This window comes from Oryzias latipes, chromosome 18 (genome assembly GCF_002234675.1).
Source record: "Oryzias latipes chromosome 18, ASM223467v1".
NCBI classification, from domain to species: Eukaryota; Metazoa; Chordata; class Actinopteri; order Beloniformes; family Adrianichthyidae; genus Oryzias; species Oryzias latipes.
The window spans coordinates 23,994,237-24,015,884 of record NC_019876.2 but is presented as its reverse complement, the minus strand read 5'-3'; the positions used below and the strand labels follow the sequence as shown (position 1 = coordinate 24,015,884).

The window sequence follows — 21,648 nt, the reverse complement described above, 5'->3', positions numbered from 1 at the left end:
ATTCAATGTCCCACGTGAGATTGCCGATTATGCAGGTTTCAGGAAGGATGTTGGTGGTGGTGTCAGGATTCTCTGAAGTGCAGTATTTACGAGAGAGCGCGTCCGGCTTGGTGTTACGGCTGCCAGGTCTGTAAGTGATAGAGAATCTGAACCGGTCAAAAAACAGACACCAACGGGCTTGGCGTGAATTGAGTCTTTTGGCTGAGCGAAGGTATGCAAGATTTTTATGGTCTGTCCAAACTATGAATGGTTGTGCCGCTCCCTCCAGCCAATGACGCCACTCTTCTAGAGCCAGTTTTATGGCGAGGAGTTCCCGGTTTCCCACATCATAATTGCGTTCGGCTGGCGACAGTTTTCTTGAGAAAAAGGCGCATGGCTTGAGTTTACCAGAAGATTCCTCGCGCTGAGAGAGGACTGCCCCTACGCCAGAGTCAGAGGCGTCGACCTCGACGACAAATTGCCTAGAGATGTCGGGTTGGATGAGGATGGGAGCAGAGACGAACAGTCTTTTCAGGGTGTTGAAAGCAGTCTGAGCTGAGGGGTTCCACTGGAAGGTCTTGGAGGTGGAAGTGAGTTATGTGAGGGGAGAAGCAATAGAACTGTAATTCCTAATAAAGGATCCGTTCGCTGAGGGAGCGATTGCGTTGTCTGAGGGCGAGCAGTTTGCGAGTGGCTTCTTCTTGTTTCCTGGGTTGGTCAAATACTAGGCGGAATTCTTCAATGAAATGATCGAAGGACAGATGAGTGATGGGGTTAGAAGCCAGAAACGCCTGAGCCCATTGTAAGGCTTTACTCCGTAATGAATTGATGATTAGGGTGATTTTATTATGCTCGGAGTGGTAGTACCTCGGGGCACGCTGAAATAGTAACTGGCATTGCAGAAGAAAACCCCTGCATGCTTCGACGTCACCGCGGAAAGGTTCGGGTTGGAGTCGGAAATCTTCGGGTGTCATGGCGGAAGTGGTGATGTTGCCGGAAGAAAGCTGCGAGGTTGTAAAAGTGGGGTTAGAATTTTGTTCAGTTACTTCCTGAAGGATTCGTGAAATACCGTTAATACGTGAATTTAGGTCCTCTTGAATACTTGACATGCGAGAAATGGCGTTGGAATGCAATTCCAGGAACGTCCTCTGCTGAGCGACTGTGTGGTGGAGGAATTCCGGGTCAGCTGGGTCTGGATTTTGGCCAGTTCGTTCTGTCATAATTTTCAGGCAGGACAGACCCAGACGCTGAAAACCCAGAATGATAACACTGATCAGTCGCTTGGTAAGTAGATTTTAATCTCACTGGAGATAACTAGATTATTTTGACAGGATGGCAATCCAGACTGGAAGGAGGTTCGTGACGTGGCTGGAGGTAATATTGCGGCTGATAATTCCTGACATCCTCTGAGGCAGCAGGTGAGAAACAGGTGACTTCCACACAGGTGACCTTCGTGTTGATGAATCCATAAGGGGTAACGAACTGGCGTTGAATGATTGAGCTGGATCTCCTTAAGAGCAGGCTGGTTGATGAGGGTGAAGTGGCCACAGCTGGTGGAGTCAGGAGCAGAGCAGAGCAGAGGGGGGCGGGGCTGACAGAGGCACCGTGACATTTTGGTCTTATTAAAGGCATTCAAACAGATCTGTAGCCAAAATTGATCACTAAAATTCAATGATGGTTCAGAGTCCCATTTTGTCATGGGTAAGTAAATTGTATCATCTATGTTAGATATTGAATAAATTTTGGAGGTGAGCTTTGGATTTTTAAGGTCAAAGAAATGTGTTACTGTAAGGAAAGGTCTAGGTCTATTTGGGTCAGGCAGAATTTAGTGCTTATAGTTGATTTAAGATGCTGATATTGTCATGTGCGGGGGTGGCTTGAGAGCCGGTAGGACCCAGAATGCAGAGGCGGAGGCACACGGTTCAAGGGCAAGGGGTTTAATAGAAACAAAAAGCGCTGCAGAGCAGGATGACAAAACAAAACTAAAACTTACTGTGGCATGGCGAGGGACAAGGAACAAGGCATGAACACCATAACAGGGGTAATGGACCAACACAGGAAGAAGGCAGAGACAAGACTCAAATACAGACAGGGCAGACAAGACACAGGTGGACACGATCAGGGCTGATGGGGACCAAAGGAAGTAAAACTCAAGAAGACAGACAAGACAGGAGACTTTCAAAATAAAACAGGAAACAGAAACATGACAGAACAAAGACCAAAAACAAGACAACAAATTCAAATCATGACAGATATTCTAGAAATTTGTTTTTACTAATCCCATAGATTGAGGATAACGTTGAGAGGGACATAAATGTTCTATTCTGAATTATATGCTGAAATTGGTGGACTCCTTTGATCTTCCATGAAACAAAATGAATCATGTTTTTGTTAATTGAAATGTCGGGGTTATTCTAAATGTGGGTGAGTTTGCATGAAAGTAATGTGAGGTTGTTTTTTTTAAGAAAATCCCACCAGGCTGTTAGAGATGAGCTGATGTTTAAACTTCTGAAGCATTTGTGTTGTTTAATTTTAAAACTGAAGAAAGGTAAATTAGAAATATCTAGGTTATCACAGAGATTTTGTTCTACGCCTTGCCAAGATTCATCTAACACACCAGGATTCAGCCATTTTTGGACATAAAACAATCTGTTCGCGGAGTAGTAGTCCTGGAAGTCTGGTAGGCCTAGTCCTCCTCTATCTTTACGTTTTTGAATAGTTTTCAAACTGATCCTTGGTGGTTTTCCTTCCCAAAGGAATTTGGAAATGAATGAGTCTAATGATTTGAACCAGGTAGTTGGAGGTTTGGAAGGAATCATTAAAAACAGGTAGTTAATTTTGGGGAGAATTGTCATTTTTATGGTTGCAACTCTCCCTATTAGGGAAATGGGTAGAGTTTTCCATCTAGTGAGATCAGCTTCAGTTGTTAGGTTCAGTAGTTGGGTGTGGTTTAGCTTGAGTAGATCAGAAAGCCTAGAGGAAATATTTATACCTAAGTACTTTATGTTGCCTGTTTGTAGGGAATAGATAACAGATTTAGATAATTGCAATTAAAAAAAAAATACAAATAATAATAATTAATTGATCCCACAATGGTGAAAATTCTTCTCCGCATTTTGACCCATCCCCTGGGGGAGCGGTGAGCTGCAGCCTAACCGCGCTCAGGAGGCAGTAGCATTAAGGGCCTTCCCTAAGGACCCTCACTGAATTAATTGGCAGAATTGTGCTTTTAGACCAGTTTATGGAGTATTCTGAAACTGAAGAAAATGTATTAATTAGGGAGATGATTTGGCAGATGGAGATTGTGAATTTGGAGTAAATAGTAAAACATCCTCTACATAAAGACTTATTTCGTGTTTTACATTTTTGGTTTGAATGCCTTCAATGTCTTGACTTTGCTGCTGACCTTCTACCAGTCATCCATCCAGAGCCTGCTCACATACTGCATAACTGTTTGGTTCGGCAGCTGCACAGCCGCGGATAAAAAGAGACTGCAGAGAGTTGTAGAGACAGCTGAGAAAATCATTGGGTGCCCTCTCCCCACCCTGACGGACATCTATTCCGCGCGCTGTCTCACTAGGGTTCAGAACATCATTAAGGACAGCTCACACCCCGGCTCAGACCTGTTCAACCTGATGCCCTCCGGGAGGCGCTACAGAGGCATCAGAAGCAAAACGAACACACTAAAAAACAGCTTCTTTCCAAAGGCAATAACAATCCTCAATTCCCGAATGCACAGATAAGAAACATAAAAAAAAAAAAACATTCCTGTTAACTCTGTCCACAATCTGTCCACAGTGTCATCATCAGTTTTTTCATACGCAATTTTTGCACAATTATCTCGGCACTCTCCAATACAGTTTACAGTTTATATTTGCACACTTGTATATACTGTTTCTTTGCTTGTTTGATTTTATTATATTACAATGTTATCTTTACTACTTTTCCCTTCCTTACTGTTCTTGCACTGATGGTGATGCTTAAATCTCATTGTACTATGCACAATGACAATAAAGCCATTCCATTCCATTCCATTCCATTCCAATGTCTTGACTTTGTCTAATTGCAGCAGCTAGAGGTTCATTAAATAGTGCAAATAAAGACGGAGATAGTGGACAGCCTTGTTTGGTTCCTCTTTGTAAATTAAAGCTTGGAGATGTTTGGTCATTGGTTCTGACACGAGCATTAGGAGAGGCTTACAATATTTTAGTCCAGTTAATAAACGATTTTCCTAAGCCAAATTTGTTCAGGGTGGATATCAAAAATTTCCAGTTGACCCGATCAAATGCCTTTTCGGCATCCAGTGACAAAATGGTTGCTTCTTGGTTATTGATAGTTGTATAATCTATGAGGTTGATTAATCTGCGCATTTTGGTAGATGAATGTCTACCCTTTATAAAACCTGTTTGGTTAGGATGTATTAGAGAGGGAACTACCTTCTCTAGCCTTCCTGCCAAGGCTTTGCAGATTATTTTAAGATCTGCATTAATCAGCGATATGGGTCGATAGCTGGATGGTGATGTGGGATCTTTCCCAGGTTTCAGAAGTAAGATTATATTAGCAGAATTCATATTTGGAGGTAGATAATTGTTTTCCTTAATTTCTATTGTCATTCTGAGAAAAATGGGAGCTAAAATTAGCCAAAACTCTTTATAAAATTCTGCTGGGAAGCCGTCTGGTCCTGGGGCTTTTTTACTAGGCATGTTGGTTAATGTTTTATTTAGCTCTTCTTCAGTAAAAGGGGACTCCAGGGCTTTGATTTGTTCCTCTGGTGGTCTAGGCAAATCTATGCTATTGAGAAAACCATTGATGTCATTGTCAGAAGGATCAATTTGGGATCAGTAGAGGGATTGGTAAAAGTTTTTAAAAATAGAATTTATTGCGGCTGGATCATGTGTTGCGTTTCCTGTTAGGTCTATGACTGATGAAATAGTTGTCTTCTCTTTGTTTATTTTGAGTTGATTGCCAAAAATTTCCAAGATTTATTACTGTGATCGAACTTCTCCAAGCGTAATCTCTGTAATAAAAACTGTGTTCTTGGATTAGTTGTTTCATTTAATTCGATTCTTACTTTCCTTATTTGTTGTAGAGTTTGTTCATCCGGAGAGTTGCTGTAGGTTTCCTCTAACAGTCTGATTTTTTGCTCTCAATCCACTAGTTTAGAGATAAAAGCCAAATATCACAAAGACCAAAATCCTCCATGTACTGTTTAACAGCGTTTGTGGACTGCCAGGTTCTAAGATTTCCTTTGTTATTTAGCCTATCCATCTCTGGATTCTAAACACATTGAGGTCATTCGCAATAATCAACGATTTGTCTGTATGCTCAGATAGCGCAGAGAAGAAGGAATGAAAGAATTTAGGGTCATCTACATTGGGGCGTACACATTAGCTAAACATAGCTGCATATTTTGAGTGGAAAGAGTGACTATTATAAATCTTCCTTCTGGATCTATGACTTTGTTGGCTTCTGTGAATTTAACTTCCTTATTTATCAGAATTGCTACTCCTCTCTGTCTAGAATTATAACAAGCTGAATATACGTTCTTTTTCTTTACCGCAAGCGCTGCGTTCGTCACGTTCTCTGTCACGTGCCCTCTGGTGTCCTTCTCTTTTTCAGCGTCTTGATGTCTTCCCCCCGTTCTTTTCGGATTGATGTCCCACCTTTTTATGATGTGGGGGCGTATGTCTTCCCCGCGTCTGCTTCTCCTTTTGCTGTTCAGCAGGCGGTGTAGCGGCTCCGCTGCGGTCGCGGTGTGCATCTGCGGGAGGTGCGTCCTGCAGTGTTCGGGTTGTCAGCGGCGCTTGATCAGGAGATGTCCGGGCCCTCTCGTCTGCCGTGGTCATCAGGCTCTTTACGGTGAGCGGCCATACAGTCCTTTTCCCGTGTTTTTCTGTTATGGCTTTTTCTAAGGCTCTTCCTGGTTCCTCTGCTTGACCCGGTCATCGGTACGTCACGCCCCTAAGGACCCTGGGAATTGTAGTTCTTTGTTCTTGGACTTAATGGTGTCTACCTAGTTCGTTTTCTGCTGTGTGGCTCTGCGTCGTCCGGTTATTGCCCGGTTATTTGGGTCTTTTCTGTGGTTGTGAGGGCTGGCGGTCCTCGTCTGGACGGCTTTCTCATGCTGGCTGAATTTGTTGTGGCTTTTGGTGTTTTCTCTGTTGCTGTGTGATATTTAGGGGCTGAATGTGAATCTTGGATGTCTTTATTTGACGCTGGCTTTGTTATTATGGCGGTTCTGTGTTTTGTTTTCTTTTCTGTTAAAGCTGCTGTGTGCATTCAATGGTTTAATCTGTGTTTGGATTGGTCCTTCGTTGGACCTGGACCATGAATCTGGATGGTTCATTGATGCATGCCTCTCTCCCCATTATGTCATCCCTTGCATTTGTGCATCACATCGTTTATTCATTCTTTGGTTGAATGAATATGGTTTGTCGATATTGAACCACCTGAAATTTGCTATGTGCATTATTCCCCACGGTCATCTGTTCATCTTGTTTTCTTGTTAGGGTAGTTCGATCCTGAGCCCCCTTGTTCCTGTTGTTCTAGATATTTTTGTCTTGCGTTTCTGGTCTTTCCTTCTCAATGCTTGGAGTGGTTTTGTTATGATGATGACTGTCGTGTCTTCCGTCTCCCACTTGTTTTCTGAGGCTGCCCCCTCTGGTTTTGGGGGAGAAAATTTATGCAAAGTGGTTTGTGAATGTCCGGCCGCTGGGGATTTAGGATGTTAATCCCAAATCCACAGCTCTAGTGGTCCTTTAACGGAACATTTGGTTATGAGAGAATTCAGCTGTGGAGATTATACTAAGGTTGTTTCAAGAAGTGAGATGATAGTCTTGTGTGTCATTGGTTCACGTGGTTTAGCCTTTAAATAACTCTACGACCGAATTTTTAACCCTGCCGTAGAAAGTATATCACTGACGCTCTCTAGCTTAGTTCCAATAGTTAAATTTTGTGTCTACAAGCCAGTCTTCTATCTGCCCTGCTTAACTAGATGACACTCGACACAAGCATCTCCATTTAGAGACTTATTGTACTCCGCCTCTAAATGCACGAGGTTCACCCAGCTAAAATACTGTCAAAACCTATGATCCCTCATGGATCTCAAGTTCTTCCTTTGCAGTATCTAGACACCCTTGGCTAATTCAAATTTCAGTAGCCTGTGCTTTTATTGTCCACTCATTTGAGAACCACTGATATCAAATACAAAGCATCAAATCCAGCCGTGCTGCAGTCCATTGCTACGTGAGATGTTGACCTTCCTCATCTACGAATCTCCTTGGTCCTTGGATACCCTTCCATTCGCCTGCTCCTCGATGACCTTCTAAAAGAGCGTCCCTCCAGAAGTGACAAAAGGTTACTTCTCTCTTACCTTTGGTGTGTATAAAAATTGATGTTAAGATACATGCAGGTTCTATATTTCACTATCATTTCTCTGTTGGAATCTGTGATTCTGGTGGTTTCTATGGTGCGATGAATCCACAAATAGGACTTTTTCCTTGTTCTTTAAAAGCACTGTTATTCCATTTGTCATGGCTAGCGGACTGAGGCAGACCCAGATGCTGGAACCCGGAAGGATACTCGGCAGGCGATGGGTAAGTATAAAGGGTTTTAATGAGGTTGAACAGGGTTTTCAGGGAAGGATGCGTTGAAGATGGTTGGAGGTTCTTGAGGGCGAACACCGTGATCCAGAGAGGGGCCAGAGGGACGTCGAGACAGGAATCAGCGAGAGGTGAGTACAGGCCAAGTTTTCCAGACGAGACCGGGATCCTGAGCAACAGACAAAACAAGGTATTAGACGAAGCGTAATCTTGAACGAGACAATTCATGAGTAGGCCAGAGGAAGCACCGTGGAGTACAACGAACTAGCGTCGAGTACAGGTCCTGGTTCTCCTCAAGAGTCCAGCCGCTGATGACGAGACACAGCTGGTGTCTGCAGGTGGACCTGACGAGGAGGAGGAGCCGGCTGGGGGTACCGTGACACCATTTGTCTCAAGCATTCTAAAACTGATTAGTTTCTAATTTATTTATATATTTGTTTGCCAAGACTAATACTGCTTTTGTCTTTATCTATGCACCGCTTCCTGAGCCTGCGACCCCCTACTCCCTGGTCAGCACTTCCGTTTCTGGTGGATGATATTGTCGCCCCTGCATTCCTTGATCTGGTGCCGCAACAAAGACTCCAATCCACGTACCTATTGCTGCACTGAAAGTGAAGGGGCGGTGGACCTCCTCTGCGTACCAATGAAACTTCTGATTTGAAACAACCAATATGTCAGCAGCAGAATGAATGTTAATTTTTGGATTATAGATATTTAAAAAATATATATATTTGCCAGGTGAAAGCCTCAAATTTAGGATGTTCTTAGGTTTGTATTATAGTATACAATGGAGCTCGAAATTGGAGGTTTCTTAAGATTGTATTATTAGTATGCCAGATGGAAGCATAGAAATTATGGCCATTAAGCTCGTTCTTAATACTTATATGGAAGCTTCGAATAAATGGTTGTCTCTTGAGCTAGTATAATTAGTATGCCAAATGGAAGAAAACATTATGGCCGTTAAGCTCGTTCGTAGTACTTTGGTGGAAGCTTCGAATATTGGATGTTACTTAAGCATGTCATAGTATGCCAGTGGAAGCGTTGGATTGGAAGTTAAGTTAGTGTCATTATAAATGTTGGTTGATGGCGATTCAAATTATAGTTCCTTACAGCGCTTTGCAGATAGGGGCTCCACATTCAATTTTCTTGCCTCTTTTCTCATCTATCTAGATAGTATGTTCCCTTCGTGGCGCTGTACTCGAACGGGAGCTGCCCAACGGTCAAAGGTGCTGGGTCACACATAGCAGATCCACTAAATAGTGTGTTCCTTTCCTGGCGCTGTACTCGAACGGGGACGGCCCAACGGTCAAAGGTGCCGGGTCACACGTAGCAGATCCACTAAATAGTGTGTTCCCTTCGTGGCGCTGTACTTGAACGGGGGTGGCCCAACGGTCAAAGGTGCCGGGTCACACATAGCAGATCCACTAGATAGTGTGTTCCCTTTGTGGCGCTGTACTTGAACGGGGGTGGCCCAACGGTCAAAGGTGCCGGGTCACACATAGCAGTCATACTTGTAATTCTGAATATGGAATGCCGCCAAAACACACCTCATCTTATTACACACTGATATACATTTACATTTTCTTCATCTTGATGATCTTTTGTGTTGGGGGTAGTTATTACCCAAAGGTTTTATGGAAATCTTATCTCATGGCATTGTACGGAGCCTTATGCCAAACGAAGGTTAAACCCCCTAGGGCGGTTCAGTTAATCAACTCACCTATTCAGCGTTCTATTTAAGTCCAGGTGTGCAGTTGTTCATTCTCTTTATTTACCGCAAGCGCTGCGTTCGTCGCCCCACCCTCCTCTCCGGCTTCCACCTGTGAGCTCCGTTAGGGGTAGTTATTACCAGTAGTTATTACCTGTTATTACCCAAAAGTTTTATGGAAATCTTATATCATGGAATTGTACAGAGCCTTATGCCAAACGAAGAATGTAAATGGCAACTTAAGAACGTGAAAATAAATATTTTACTGCATGAGTCATCTGACTGAAATTGGCATTTCAGTTACATTCAGAGAAACAATGCAACACGTTTTAGTATGAAAACTGTTTGCCTTCAATTGTGTGTGCATGTGTTTCTTGTGTGGTGTGATGCACTTCTCTTATCATTTCTCTAACTAAACTGTCGGGTCAAAACCAGCAGTTTTTATTTTCTGAACGTTTTTATTGATGTTAGCAGCAAAATCCAGAGCTACAAAAGAAAAGCAATAAAAAAAAGGTCTCTTCAATAAGAGTTGACTGTTAAAAGAAAAAGAAAAAAAAGAAAAATGTATGTGTTTAAAAAAAATGTTTAACTTCAGAGTGAGACATTCTGAGAGATAAGACTTGACATACCCACTTCCTTCTCTCAGAACTTAACTGGCACTGTTCAAAGACAGACTGAAAGAACAAAAGGTGTAGTCCTATTGAGTACAGAATGATGGGCTTGACCTCAATACTGTCTTTTCTCTGCAGCTTCAGTAAGTCTGATTACAGTTTTACACCATATTTGCTGACATTTTGTCAGAAATGCTTTGAAGAGCTGATGTGAATCTGATGAGCATGTGACTCTTATGTTTCAGGTTTGATCTGTGTGTCACTGTCTGAGTTTGTCGTCGTAGAGGTTCAGCTTGGAGGAGAAGTCTCACTGCTGTGCTCCAACCTCAGTAACATCATGTCCAACATTTTCTGGTTCAAGTCGGCCAAAAGATCCAACACCACCCGCATCGCATCTATGCCCACTGCTGAGTCCAATGCTACAGTTCTGGAAGATTTTAAAAATGGAAGATTCCACATGTCCTCCAACACCACCCATGTTTTCCTGAACATCAAGGAGTTTAATATCTCTGACTCTGGACTGTATTTCTGTGGATTGAACACAATTAATTACAATTTTGATGCAACATTTCTGCAAGTAGAAGGTAAGATTATTTTCCTTTTTCCAGTCAATCAAATCAAATACATTTTCAAAAAGTGAATTTTGTGCTAAAATCCGTTTACTATTCTCTTCCTCAGAAACACCTGCCTTTAATCTGGTGGTTGGAATCCTTGGAAGTGTAATTTTTGTTCTTGTGATGGTCATCATCTTTCTGCCGGTCAAAATCAAATCTTTTCAGAAAGGTACTGAAATGTTTTGACAAATAGAAATGATAAAATCAGATGAAACTTTGTTATAAATTTATGACAAACTCAATCTCTTTCTGTGGTTTAGCTCCGTCTGAGCGCCAGCACAGAGAGGTAATCGCATTCATTTACTCATGTTTTCTTTCATCTAAACGAAATTAATTCTTGAATAATTTATTAATGACACTCTTGTTTACAGAGCCTGGAATCCAACGTTCGATACTATGCAGCCCTGACATTCCAGCCAAAACCTGAAACCCAAAGCATATCTGTATATAAAACCGATTCAGATCTGTGTTTTTGGTCTTAGTGTTGTACATGCATGTTGATTTCCTGTTAGTTGGACTGGGCTCTGATGTGTTGAAGCATTGAGAATGTTTATTTCTTCAGCCATTAGGGTTAATAGTAGTGGAACTAACACAACTTCTCTTTGAGAAAATACAAATGATGCAGGCTCCAAGAAAAGGGCAAATATGTCAGCAAAAACAGCAAAAAGTCACCTGCTGCTGTTTTGAACAATATTTCCTGTGGAGATGGAAAATATGCTACACATCACAACTAAATTGGCAACACTGTGAGTTTTGACTATTTATCATTGTTTTGTCATTTTAGCTAAGTATTCATGTTAGTGAGCTTTTTGTCTGACCTCAGCTCTATTTAAATTACCAGCAGACGGTCAACTCAGGGTTTAATAACAAGCACTGATTCCATACGTGTATGTGAGAAAAACATCTTTAGAATCAGTAATGTATGACACAAAGGGTCAGGACAAATCACAAGGAAAATCTGATTCCGACCCCAGGCTGAGCTTTTGTGCACTGCTTAAGTCAATGTCCATACATTCAGGAAAATACTGCATAGAATTGTTCTTGTCAGTTTCTTCTGCAGCCCTGTATCTCCTGTCTGACGAAACACCTCTGCACATTTAGCAGAAAGTAAACCCTGATCCACACGTTGCATTGATCGCCTGAGTGTTCGCTCTTCTTTTGTATAGGTTTGTGGTTAAAACTGCAGTCTGTTCTGGAAAGAACCTACTGCATGGCACCGACCCAGATTTCTTTTGTGTCATGCTCCACATACCAAAAGCGTCCACACATACAAGCACATACATACAAAAGAAAACAGACACACAGTCACACTCAAAAAGGTGCTTATGCCTCATGTTAATGAATCTCTGTAAAGTGAACATATTTCATTGTTTTCAGATTTAAATAAACTTTGAATTTAAAATGATTTTATGTTTATTGTTGAATGTGATGACTGTTCCACGCAGAAGTTTGCGTTTAGACACAGAATCTCATTTTGTTCTTTGCACTTCAAACCAGCACAAATGTAAAGGCCAAATGCAGCCAGCGTTCAAATTTCTAGCAGCCAGCAGGCTCCTGTCATTATCAATAAAATGTGCAGCCTCCAACACTTTCCAAGAACTACAATTTCTTGATAGTAAATGATCGGCTAAATGACGTTAAAAGCCGTTTAAAACCTATGGCAACAACCTGTGGCTGCTTGACATTCAGTCTTAAAGGCCAAACAGGAACAAATGTATTTGTCTCTGTGATCAAAGCCATTTCTGAATAAGATAACTATCTGTGTTATTTCCTGTTCAAATGATTTACATTTAGAAGTTTACAGTGAGCATTTAACCTTTCATGTGAACTCAGATTCAAAGAGCTTATGCCATGCTTTTCTTAAGCCTTTCAGAGTAAACTATATACAGTATATAGAGATGATAATATCGGTTAGTAAAACGGTTATTAAAATGAAATGTGAGTTACTTTCGCAGTACATTTTCTTATCTGGAAGTAAGACGACTCAATCTCTGAGGGACAGCCTTTCACTCCTTGGTCTGTCATCCTAGAGCTGGCCTTGGCAGCGTGTCAGTGTTTCTCCCATGAAAAACAAACAACATCGGAACTTTTGCAATGATTGATGTGCGTATTGAGCATATAGTAGAAGGTTGTGTTTTTGCTGATCACCGCTAGCTCCACAAAGAAAGTGTGTGTGTGTGTGTTAGCCTGGGGGCAGTGCTGGCAGAGCAGACACTTCCTGGAAAGGGGCTGGTCCTACGTCAGCTCACGAGGACCCACTGGAGGGGCTGGTGCTCAGAAGGTTTTAGAGGAATGTTCAGAGATGCGTGAATGCACCCAAAAAACACTTTGTTGTTATTGTTGGTTGTTATCTTTTCGTGAGGAATTAACATTATGACACACTTTTAAGCTCAAACATTTTTTTTACATGGTGTAGACCTTGTAACCCTTGTGCTATCCTAGGCACTTTGACTTTGGGAGTTGGGTCATCTAGACCCACTAGACAGTGCACTGAACCTTTTTTCTTCAATGATCTGTGATCTTCACTGGTGTCCATGGATTACATGAAATCTTTCCACCTTTATCCACCTTTGTCATGGTAGGGAGAACACGTCAAAGTAAGGGTGGGGTCATCTAAGATAGCACAAGGGTAAATGTCAAAAAGTTTTGTTTTTTTTACAGACTGACTTTTTTCTGATCTTCAAATATGAAATTCACAGTAATTTTGTTTCTCTTCTGCATGTGCAATAAAATTTTTAAAATATAGTTCATTTTCATTGAATGTTATTACAAGAGTTCAAAGAATTTAGGCTGTCTGATTGTCCCTGACACATTTTTCACGGGGAGCACATTTTCCCGGGTGTCCAAATCTTTGATCACCCCGTCATTAAAGGTTTTATGTAAAGTATGTAAAGCATTTGTAAATGGCACATGTCATGTTAACAGCATCAGTTTTCTGGATAGAAACTAATGCACTGCCTCATGAATTTACATGGATTTTTTGTGAACTTCCTCAAAACTGTACCTAGTCTCTGTGATGCTATTTCTTGTAAAGAGGAGCACAAGTTTAGTTCCTAGGTCCTGGCAACAGTCCAGAGTGTACCTACCCTTTGCCCAATAGGCTCCAGCAACATCATGACCCTGAACAGGACATAGATGGTGTCAGATAAATTAATCTTGACAATAAAAGAAAAACACAACAAGAGACCTCACCATAAAAGTTGTTTCTTATGCACAAGGAAGAAAAACAACTGGTGGACTTCCATCATCCTTTTTCTCTCTCAAAAGAATGCCGCTCTCCTTGCACCTTTTATTGAGAATACAAGTGGGAGGTTACAATTTACAAGCAGAGAAACAAAGTTGAGAAGTTCATTAGGGGTGTTGTATAATGAACCAGGGCATGTTTTCAGATCAAACAGCACCCAGTACAGTGTGTCGTAAAACCCTCGTCCTAGTTTTGGGTAAGAATGAAGTGGTGAAGCACAGAAGAACTGCTGCTGAAAAGGTAAAAAGGTCAGTTTGAGGTAACATTTAGAAACACATTTAAATAATTATTTTTAAAAAATTCACAGATGGATTGCTGGATATTGATGGATACATAGATGTTTAAATGCATACCATCTTTCTGATCGTTGACGGATTTTTGGAGTTAGCACATCTTTTAGGTGACCATATAAACGGCAATAACAGATAGATGTGAACAAGAAAATATGATGTACTTAATTTGATAAGAACAGATGTCCAATAATAAATAAAATCATGTTAGCACACACAAATTTATGGATGTAAAACCCAGGCTAGTATGATGTTTCCAAGGCAACCAGTTTCCTCCTTATGAAGTACAAATGGAGAACAGTAAAGTAGTGCCTATTTTGCAGACAAATTAGATCCCAAATTATTAAAGCTAATGCTACAGCCATGTTTATCCAGAACAGGCACGTGGAAAACTGGAATGTAACAGGAAGTAAGTGTGTTCTTAGTTTACCAAAATAAGTCTAATTACCGAAACATGCAGACGAGAATTTCATTTTAAAATATTTGATTATGAACAGATTTCTTATAATTGTGAACAAATAAATGGCTCAGTGAGGAGCTAAAGCATGATATTGTCATGTTTTGGGTGTCTTTACCTTAGTTTTTGCTTCCATTTGTTTCTGTCATGTTTGAGTTCTGTTTCCTGTTTTATTTAGAAAGTGTTCCTGTTTTTGTCATGCTTTTGAGTTTTACTTCCCTGATCCCAATCTCTCCTGATCATGTTCACCTGTATCTTGTCAGCCCTGTTTGTATATAAGACTTCTCTCTGCCTTCCTCTTGTGCTGGTCCACTACTGTCTCTTCCCTGACCGTCATCGCCCTGCCCGTCTTCTACCCTGTTTGCCTGGTCAGCCCACAGAAAGTTTTGTTTTGTTTTGTTTCCCTGCTCTGCAGCACTTTTTGTTAGTTATTAAACCCCTTGCTCTGGAACCGTGTGCCTCCCGTCTCTGCATTTTGGGTCCTTCATGCTCATAAGCCATTTACTTGACAGATTTACACTGTTTTGTCTGTCTGTGGTGTGTCCCCGTTGCATTAACACAAAAAAGTAGAACGTTCATTAAAGAATCAGAATGTTTACATTGCCTCCATGTCTGCATCTGACATCCGCCCCTCCCTAAAGCAACAAAAGCTTATGCAGGAGTTTAAATCCAGGATTTCCAGTCCATTGACGCATCAATTTTCTGTCAAAGTTTCTAAATAAAAACTTTCACGTCAAACATTTTTAGAAAAATTATTTTTCTCTTTAATGTGAGATGCCCATACAATAACACACGTTAACACTGTGGATGACTCCGGTATACATTTAGCCAAAGCCAACAAAAGTTTAATTTTGGAAATATAAAAACATTATATCCATAACACAAAACATGCATTTTACGAGGACTCGTTAAGGGAGGAGAGAGTGGGGCCTGACTGCCAAGGTTTTGGTCGAACTACTGAATTAGGGGTGACAGGACAAGCCCCTCCTCCAAAAGCCAGGCAGGACGGATGCAACAGAGACAATTTAAACTGGTTGACAGTTGCAAGAGAGATGCAGTGTAAGTAGCAGACACAAACACAACAGGTGGTCTACAGCATCATAACAAGCAGCATGTGTCACGTTTACCAAGCAGCCTTATTAATCAGGAAATATTAAAGACAGAGAGGGTGTCTGTCAGCCAAATGAAAAAATACATAAAAAAGAACTATAAAAATTGCAAATGACAGAAGACACAAACAGCATCACAGAATCAGATTTTTCCAAATCTCTTGGATTCTTTCTCTGAACTCAGGTCACAAACATGTGTTACTCTAGATGCAACAAAAAGTTTAGACTTTCTGAGTCTGAAGACCAAAGGCCAAAGATGGCTGCTGAAGACCTCAGCTTTCATGGGCTGACTAGCTGTTAAAATCATTGTGCATTTTGTTTCTTTTGTTTTTAACAGTTACCAGGTTTATTTTGTCATTTGTCTTACTATCAAAGGCAACATTATGGTACAATGGCAACAGCAGACACATATGCTGAGAGGCCTGGGATTAAACCCTAACTCATAGATAAAGTATGTCTCTATTACACAGAGCTCATTTCTTTCTCTGTGTTTTAACGTTAAAACACTTCTAGCCTAGATTTTGTCTCTTTCTTTTTTTCCCCTTGGCTTTTCTTTAGTTGTCAGTGATCATGTAGCGTCTGATGACTCTTCAGAGTTGCACACGGGTATCAGGGGTATTTTTTCTGTTAAATTTGAACTGATTGTTTTCTGAGAGAATCCTAAACAGTTTACAGGAAGTCCTCGTCATCTGGCTGCACATGTTAGACCTCGTAGATATTTTATCTTTTGTATTCATGTTTGATGGATTCAGATATTTGATGTCTGAATAGACTAATAGTATTTTTAAATTACTAAGTTGTACGTTTGCTTCTGGGCCAGGCCTCTCTTGACACAGAGTTTCATTTTAATTTAATTGATTTTAATTTCAAACAGGTTTGTTTTGGAGTTTATACAATTCAATGACTTCCTCCTTTTTTTAATGTTTTACATTTTTCCAGCCTCTATTACATGTTTTTTGCCACAAAGCTGTGCGGCTGTGGAGTTTTTCATCTCTTTCTGTTGTTAGCTGACAGTAGTGGTACATCTTAATGTGGAAATACACCGAGATTATACTCATAGATACTTTAGATATTTTTGTCTGAATTGTTTCCCCTCTCTTGGATTTGTTTAGTCTTCAGTTAATCTAGATATTAAAAAGGCCAAATGAGTTTGAAGGTCCTTTAAAACAAACACATACAAAAGTGACAAAAACTGAAAGAGGTGATGGTGAGCTTCAGTGTGAGCGTCTGACTGCAGAGTACACGCTCTCCTCTATGGTCGTCCGTGTGAGGCTCGTCTCTCGTCTCTGTTTGAAGTCCAGAGCGGCGTACTGCACCGCAGAGGAGTCCTGATCCTGATGGGAGAAACCACAGATCTGCATTACAGACTCGTCTCCCACAAACGTGAGCGTTCAGGAGGACAGGAGGAAGGGAACTCACCTGACTGTCAGCAGGAACCTCTGACTGATGCTGCAACCCTTCAGAGGCAGATTTTAAAGTCAGTAGTGAGCAGAAACAAAGCAGTGCTGGATCACACTGATGGAAAATAAAACATGTTTCCTCATAGCATCACTTCAACTGCAAAAGAGGGTAGCTCCACCTTTAGGATGTCTTCTTCTGCACTTTTGGCAGAAAACACAGAGGAGGATGATGTTTAAAATGGCGGACAGGGTCAGAGCTGCAGCCCCACAGAGCATCATGACAGAGGGAGGGCTGCTCCGTTTCTCTGTGGAACAGAAACTGTGAGGAGAAACAGCAGCGCTAGGGGGGAAAACAACGTATGAGCTGAACTGTGCGGTTCACCTCCAACATGCAGCCTCATTCCTGTCCCCAATAGGATCTGTCCACATGCAGCCACGGCACAGAGGGACGTCCCACCATCAGACGGGCCCACGCCCCGCTGCGGGGAAGTAAAGTCACAGCTGTGTTCTGCAGGGTCACTCTCAGAGCCGCTCGTACCCTCACTGCTGCTGCCTGACTGCCTCTTCATGCTTCCCCAGCTGAAGCCTCCAGACTCCTGCAGGAACCAGTAAACTCTGCCTTCCCCCTCACTGGTTCCAGTTAGCAGCGTGCAGTTCAGAGTCACAGAACCTCCTGGAGCCGAGTCCCAGTCTGGCTTCTGGAGCACGGACCTGCAGGTGGAATCTGAGAACCAGATGTTCATCTGAAGGACATGTAGGAGAAACACCAGAATGCTCTGTCAAATCTACAGCTGCGGGCGGCTACCTTTTACCATCAAAAAGGTTCCCCTGTCAAACTCTGTGACGGCGATGCTGGTGTGTCCACAGTAGTACATGGCTGAGTCTGACTTCTGGACATCAGAGATGTTCAGACTGTAGAACCCTCCTTCTGTATGAACTGAAAAGCGTCTGTCGGTAAACTCTTTGTTGAAGCTCTTGGAGTATGAATGTTTGTACATGGAGGAGATGATCTGAGGGTGCTCCCCGACTCTCTGCTGGTACCAGCTTAGACGTTTGCCGCTGGAGGCGAAGGAACAAGGCAAAGTCACTTCGTCTCCGATGTTAACGGAGAGCAGATCCCCATCTGAAACGCACGGCAGATTAGGGGTCAACAAGAAAATGCATTTTCAGTGAAAATCCAGAATATTTTACAGCAGGTCACTGAAGATACAGAAAAACGAAAGAAAACTTTAAAGCTTAATAAACTGATGGAACATTTCAAGGGCATTTCAATGCCCTAATGCTGAAAAGCTCCAGTTAAGGTTAATTTATTATAGCAGATGTATGACATTAACTGAATCAAGAAAGAACATTTAAATAAATCAAAAAGGAAAAAGCAAATGGATCCAAACAATTGACAAAATTCAGTTTAGTGTTGGAATAGATGCTAAACTACCCAAAGTAGTATACATGTTTTTATTTAAGAAAAAAAAAAGTATTAAAAAAGTGACCAAATATGCTAAATAAAAGAAAAACAATTGCATGTGACGTCTAAAACTGTTACAAATGACAAAGTTATAATAGTAAATGTAAAGGTAATTATTTATATAAACAGTTGAATCAATAATCTTGAACTTTTTGAAGCCGAAAGTATAAAATAGTTGATGGCTTAGATTTTCAGGAACAAAGTTTGCATAAGTTTTTAGGTCTTAAAGAAATACATTTATATAATTTATTTTTATAATAAGGCCAGAAACACAAAAAAAACCCATAAAAGTGAGTGAAACCCAACCCAAAGCACATGGGGACTAAGCTGAAGGTTTTAATAGAAAAGTTTTATCAGCTGAAAGCACGAAAGAGTTTAAACAAGCTACAAACCATTGAACAGGATCATAAAAACGCTTTGAAAGTATCACAGTGATAAAACAATGAAAGCTGCACATGACAAATATGGACTCGTATGCCTCAAATTTAACGTCCAACCAAATTTAAATTTGCAGAAACTTACAGACTCTGAGGTGAAGAACAAGGAGAAGAAGAAGCCTGAACATCCTCGCCTCCTCCTCATCATCAGTCTAATGTGACAGCAGAGTAACGGTGGTCAAAGACAAGTAAGCGGAAACGCTCATTGTGTGAGCTGGCGGTGCAGATTTATTGGTCTGTTTGAACCCACAGCCACCACCAGAATGACCTAAATGTTTTGGTATTGTTGCAGTTTTCACTAATACTTTTTTCTGATGAAGACAGCAGGTGTGGACAGATTCTGTGTTCCTGCTGAGCTGAGAAATGTCTGCACATCTGTGTTTCTAAAGGTCAAATATTGAGTTGTGGCAGCTACTTTATGATGATGCCTGACTATATGTCCTGCAGCCTTCCTGTGATAAAGGAAAAATGATTGCATTTGTTTTGTTTGCCCACCATGTTGTTCTGCAATAAGATAAGAAAAAGATTTAAAACAAACATCTCCACATTATAAAGCAACACAACTCTGCCTGTGGTGGTTGAACCTCAAACCACCACATAGGTGCTGGTATTTCTTTCATTTTTCTTTAAAAAGTAAAACATTCACTTTTACCTTGTTTACTTAAATCAAATCAATTGAAAATTAAATTAAATCAAAACTTTATTTATAAAGCACTTTTCATATAAAAATATAGCACACAGTGCTTTACATTAAAACACAACAAAATATAAAAACAAGCATGACAATTAAAATAAAAAAGCACAAAATTAAAAAAATAGGTCCCCCCTCCCTATTAGTTTGAGGCTAAGGAAGTTGATAACCTCAGCTTTCAGTTCCAGAAATGGAGGTATGTTTCAGGGTATGTCAAATTATCAAATTACCATAGCAACTGATGCTCTGAACATAACCTGGTCCGGAGCAGGTTTAATAATAATAATAATAATCCATTTTATTTAAAGCGCCTTTCAACAAACCCAAGGACACTTTACAAAACAAAGGTTAAAAATAGACATTAAAAGCACAATAAAAGTAGTAGAAAAAATAAAAAGTGAATCAGGATGGGAAGGCAGAAATGAACAGATAGGTTTTGAGTTTAGATCTGAAAGTAGGCAGAGAGTCTATGTTACGGAGGTCAGGAGGGAGGGAATTCCAGAGTTTGGGAGCAGAGCAGCTGAAGGCTCGGCTTCCCATGGTGATGAGTCGGGCCGGAGGGACAGAGAGCTGAACAGAGGAGGAGGATCGAAGATAACGAGAGGGGGTTTTGAGATGAAGGAGGTCGGAGAGATAAGGAGGAGCCAGGTTATGGAGGGCCTTAAAGGTGAACAGGAAGAGTTTGAATTGGATCCTGGAGGTTATGGGGAGCCAGTGCAGCTGGTGGAGAATTGGAGTGATATGACTGAAGGAGGGGGTTCTGGAGATGATGCGGGCAGCTGAGTTCTGGACCAGTTGAAGCTTATTGAGGGTTTTTTGGGGGAGACCAAAGAGGAGAGAATTACAATAATCTAAACGGGAAGTGACCAGACTGTGAACCAGGATAGAAGCAGAGGGGACAGTGAGGGAGGGGCGTAGACGATTAATGTTGCGTAGATGGAAATGGGCTGACCGAGTAATGTTATTGATGTGGGACTGAAAAGATAATGAGCTATCTAGGATGACACCCAGACTCTTTACCTGAGGGGAGGGGGAGACATAGGATGAATCAATGGAAAGAGTTAGACTTGTGGCTTTGGAGAGGGTGGATTTGGAACCTACTAGAAGTAGCTCAGTTTTATCGCTATTGAGTTTGAGAAGGTTTAAGGTGAACCAGTTTTTTATTTCAGATAGACAGGAGTGGAGAGAGGAGGGTGGAAGAGAGGAGTCAGGTTTACTGGATACATAGAGCTGGGTGTCATCCGCAAAACAGTGAAAATTAACATTATATTTACGGAAGATATTGCCAAGGGGAAGAAGATAAGTAATGAAAAGAAGAGGACCAAGGACAGAACCTTGGGGGACACCAGAAGAGACAGAGGAGGGCTGAGATTTAAATGATTTAAGATGAATGAATTGGGTGCGGTCAGAGAGGTAGGATTGAAACCAACGGAGGGGGATGGACGTGATACCAAGGGAGGAGAGCCTTTGGAGGAGGATGGAATGAGAAATGGTATCAAAGGCTGCACTCAGGTCAAGGAGGATGAGGATGGTGAGGAGGCCAGAATCAGCTGCAATGAGAAGATCATTGGTGATCTTGAGCAGAGCAGTCTCAGTGCTGTGGGAGGGGCGGAAGCCAGACTGAAAAGGTTCCAGAAGATTATTGTGTTTCAGATGATCATAGAGTTGAGAGGCGACTATTTTCTCTAGAATTTTGGAAATGAAGGGAAGGTTGGAAATTGGACGGAGATTATTGAATACGTTGGGATCTGAACCGGGTTTTTTCAGGATGGGTTTAACAGCTACCGTTTTAAAAAGTGATGGGACAGTACTAGTTGATGTTTAGTTGAAGGTTAGTTTTTTTCAGAGAGGTGAAGCAGCATGGAGTGTCCATTTGAAGATGATTTAGTGGATGAAGAAGCTCAGATAATACTTTTGGAAAGATAAACTCTTTTACATTGATCTAACTTAATTATTTGCTTCACTTAAGATAAATCATTTTTTAGTTAAGTCAACTTAAAAATGTGACGTAGTTATAAGACGGTTATTTGACTTTCATTCAA

The 21,648-nt window shown here is 41.2% G+C and overlaps 2 protein-coding genes and 1 long non-coding RNA gene across 3 annotated transcripts; 1 reads left to right on the top strand and 2 right to left on the bottom strand.

Moving 5' to 3' along the window:
- Window positions 1–683: 683 nt before the first annotated feature.
- LOC110013413 lies at window positions 684–1,193 on the bottom strand. Its single transcript, XR_002288542.2, has 2 exons — window positions 1,049–1,193; window positions 684–983 (listed from the first exon to the last, which is right to left on the bottom strand). It is a non-coding gene; the product is annotated as an uncharacterized LOC110013413 (long non-coding RNA).
- An 8,719-nt stretch (window positions 1,194–9,912) lies between these two features.
- On the top strand, window positions 9,913–11,889 carry LOC110013541. Its single transcript, XM_020699902.2, has 5 exons — window positions 9,913–10,042; window positions 10,145–10,483; window positions 10,578–10,682; window positions 10,774–10,799; window positions 10,885–11,889. Exons 1-5 carry the CDS (start codon window positions 10,000–10,002, stop codon window positions 10,993–10,995), a joined length of 624 nt encoding a protein of 207 aa, XP_020555561.1. The 5' UTR covers window positions 9,913–9,999; the 3' UTR covers window positions 10,996–11,889.
- Window positions 11,890–14,933: 3,044 nt separating this feature from the next.
- On the bottom strand, window positions 14,934–19,497 carry LOC111949278. The gene is made up of 6 exons (XM_023966159.1): window positions 19,001–19,497; window positions 17,819–18,136; window positions 17,396–17,737; window positions 17,193–17,318; window positions 17,033–17,070; window positions 14,934–16,947 (listed from the first exon to the last, which is right to left on the bottom strand). The coding sequence occupies exons 1-6, from the start codon at window positions 19,041–19,043 to the stop codon at window positions 16,828–16,830; spliced, it is 987 nt and encodes a 328-aa protein (XP_023821927.1). The 5' UTR covers window positions 19,044–19,497; the 3' UTR covers window positions 14,934–16,827.
- Between the last annotated feature and the right edge of the window lie 2,151 nt (window positions 19,498–21,648).

Bases quoted from the DNA above. Each gene is read 5' to 3' on its own strand.
- LOC110013541 (XM_020699902.2), top strand. From the start codon at position 10,000: ATGATGGGCTTGACCTCAATACTGTCTTTTCTCTGCAGCTTCA. The intron at 10,484-10,577 runs GTAAGATTATTT...TCTCTTCCTCAG, and splicing joins AACATTTCTGCAAGTAGAAG to AAACACCTGCCTTTAATCTG. The intron at 10,683-10,773 runs GTACTGAAATGT...TCTGTGGTTTAG, and splicing joins AATCAAATCTTTTCAGAAAG to CTCCGTCTGAGCGCCAGCAC.
- LOC111949278 (XM_023966159.1), bottom strand. From the start codon at position 19,043: ATGTTCAGGCTTCTTCTTCTCCTTGTTCTTCACCTCAGAGTCT. The intron at 17,071-17,192 runs GTGGAGCTACCC...CTGCCTCTGAAG, and splicing joins CAGAAGAAGACATCCTAAAG to GGTTGCAGCATCAGTCAGAG. The intron at 16,948-17,032 runs GTGAGTTCCCTT...TTCTCCCATCAG, and splicing joins AGGTTCCTGCTGACAGTCAG to GATCAGGACTCCTCTGCGGT.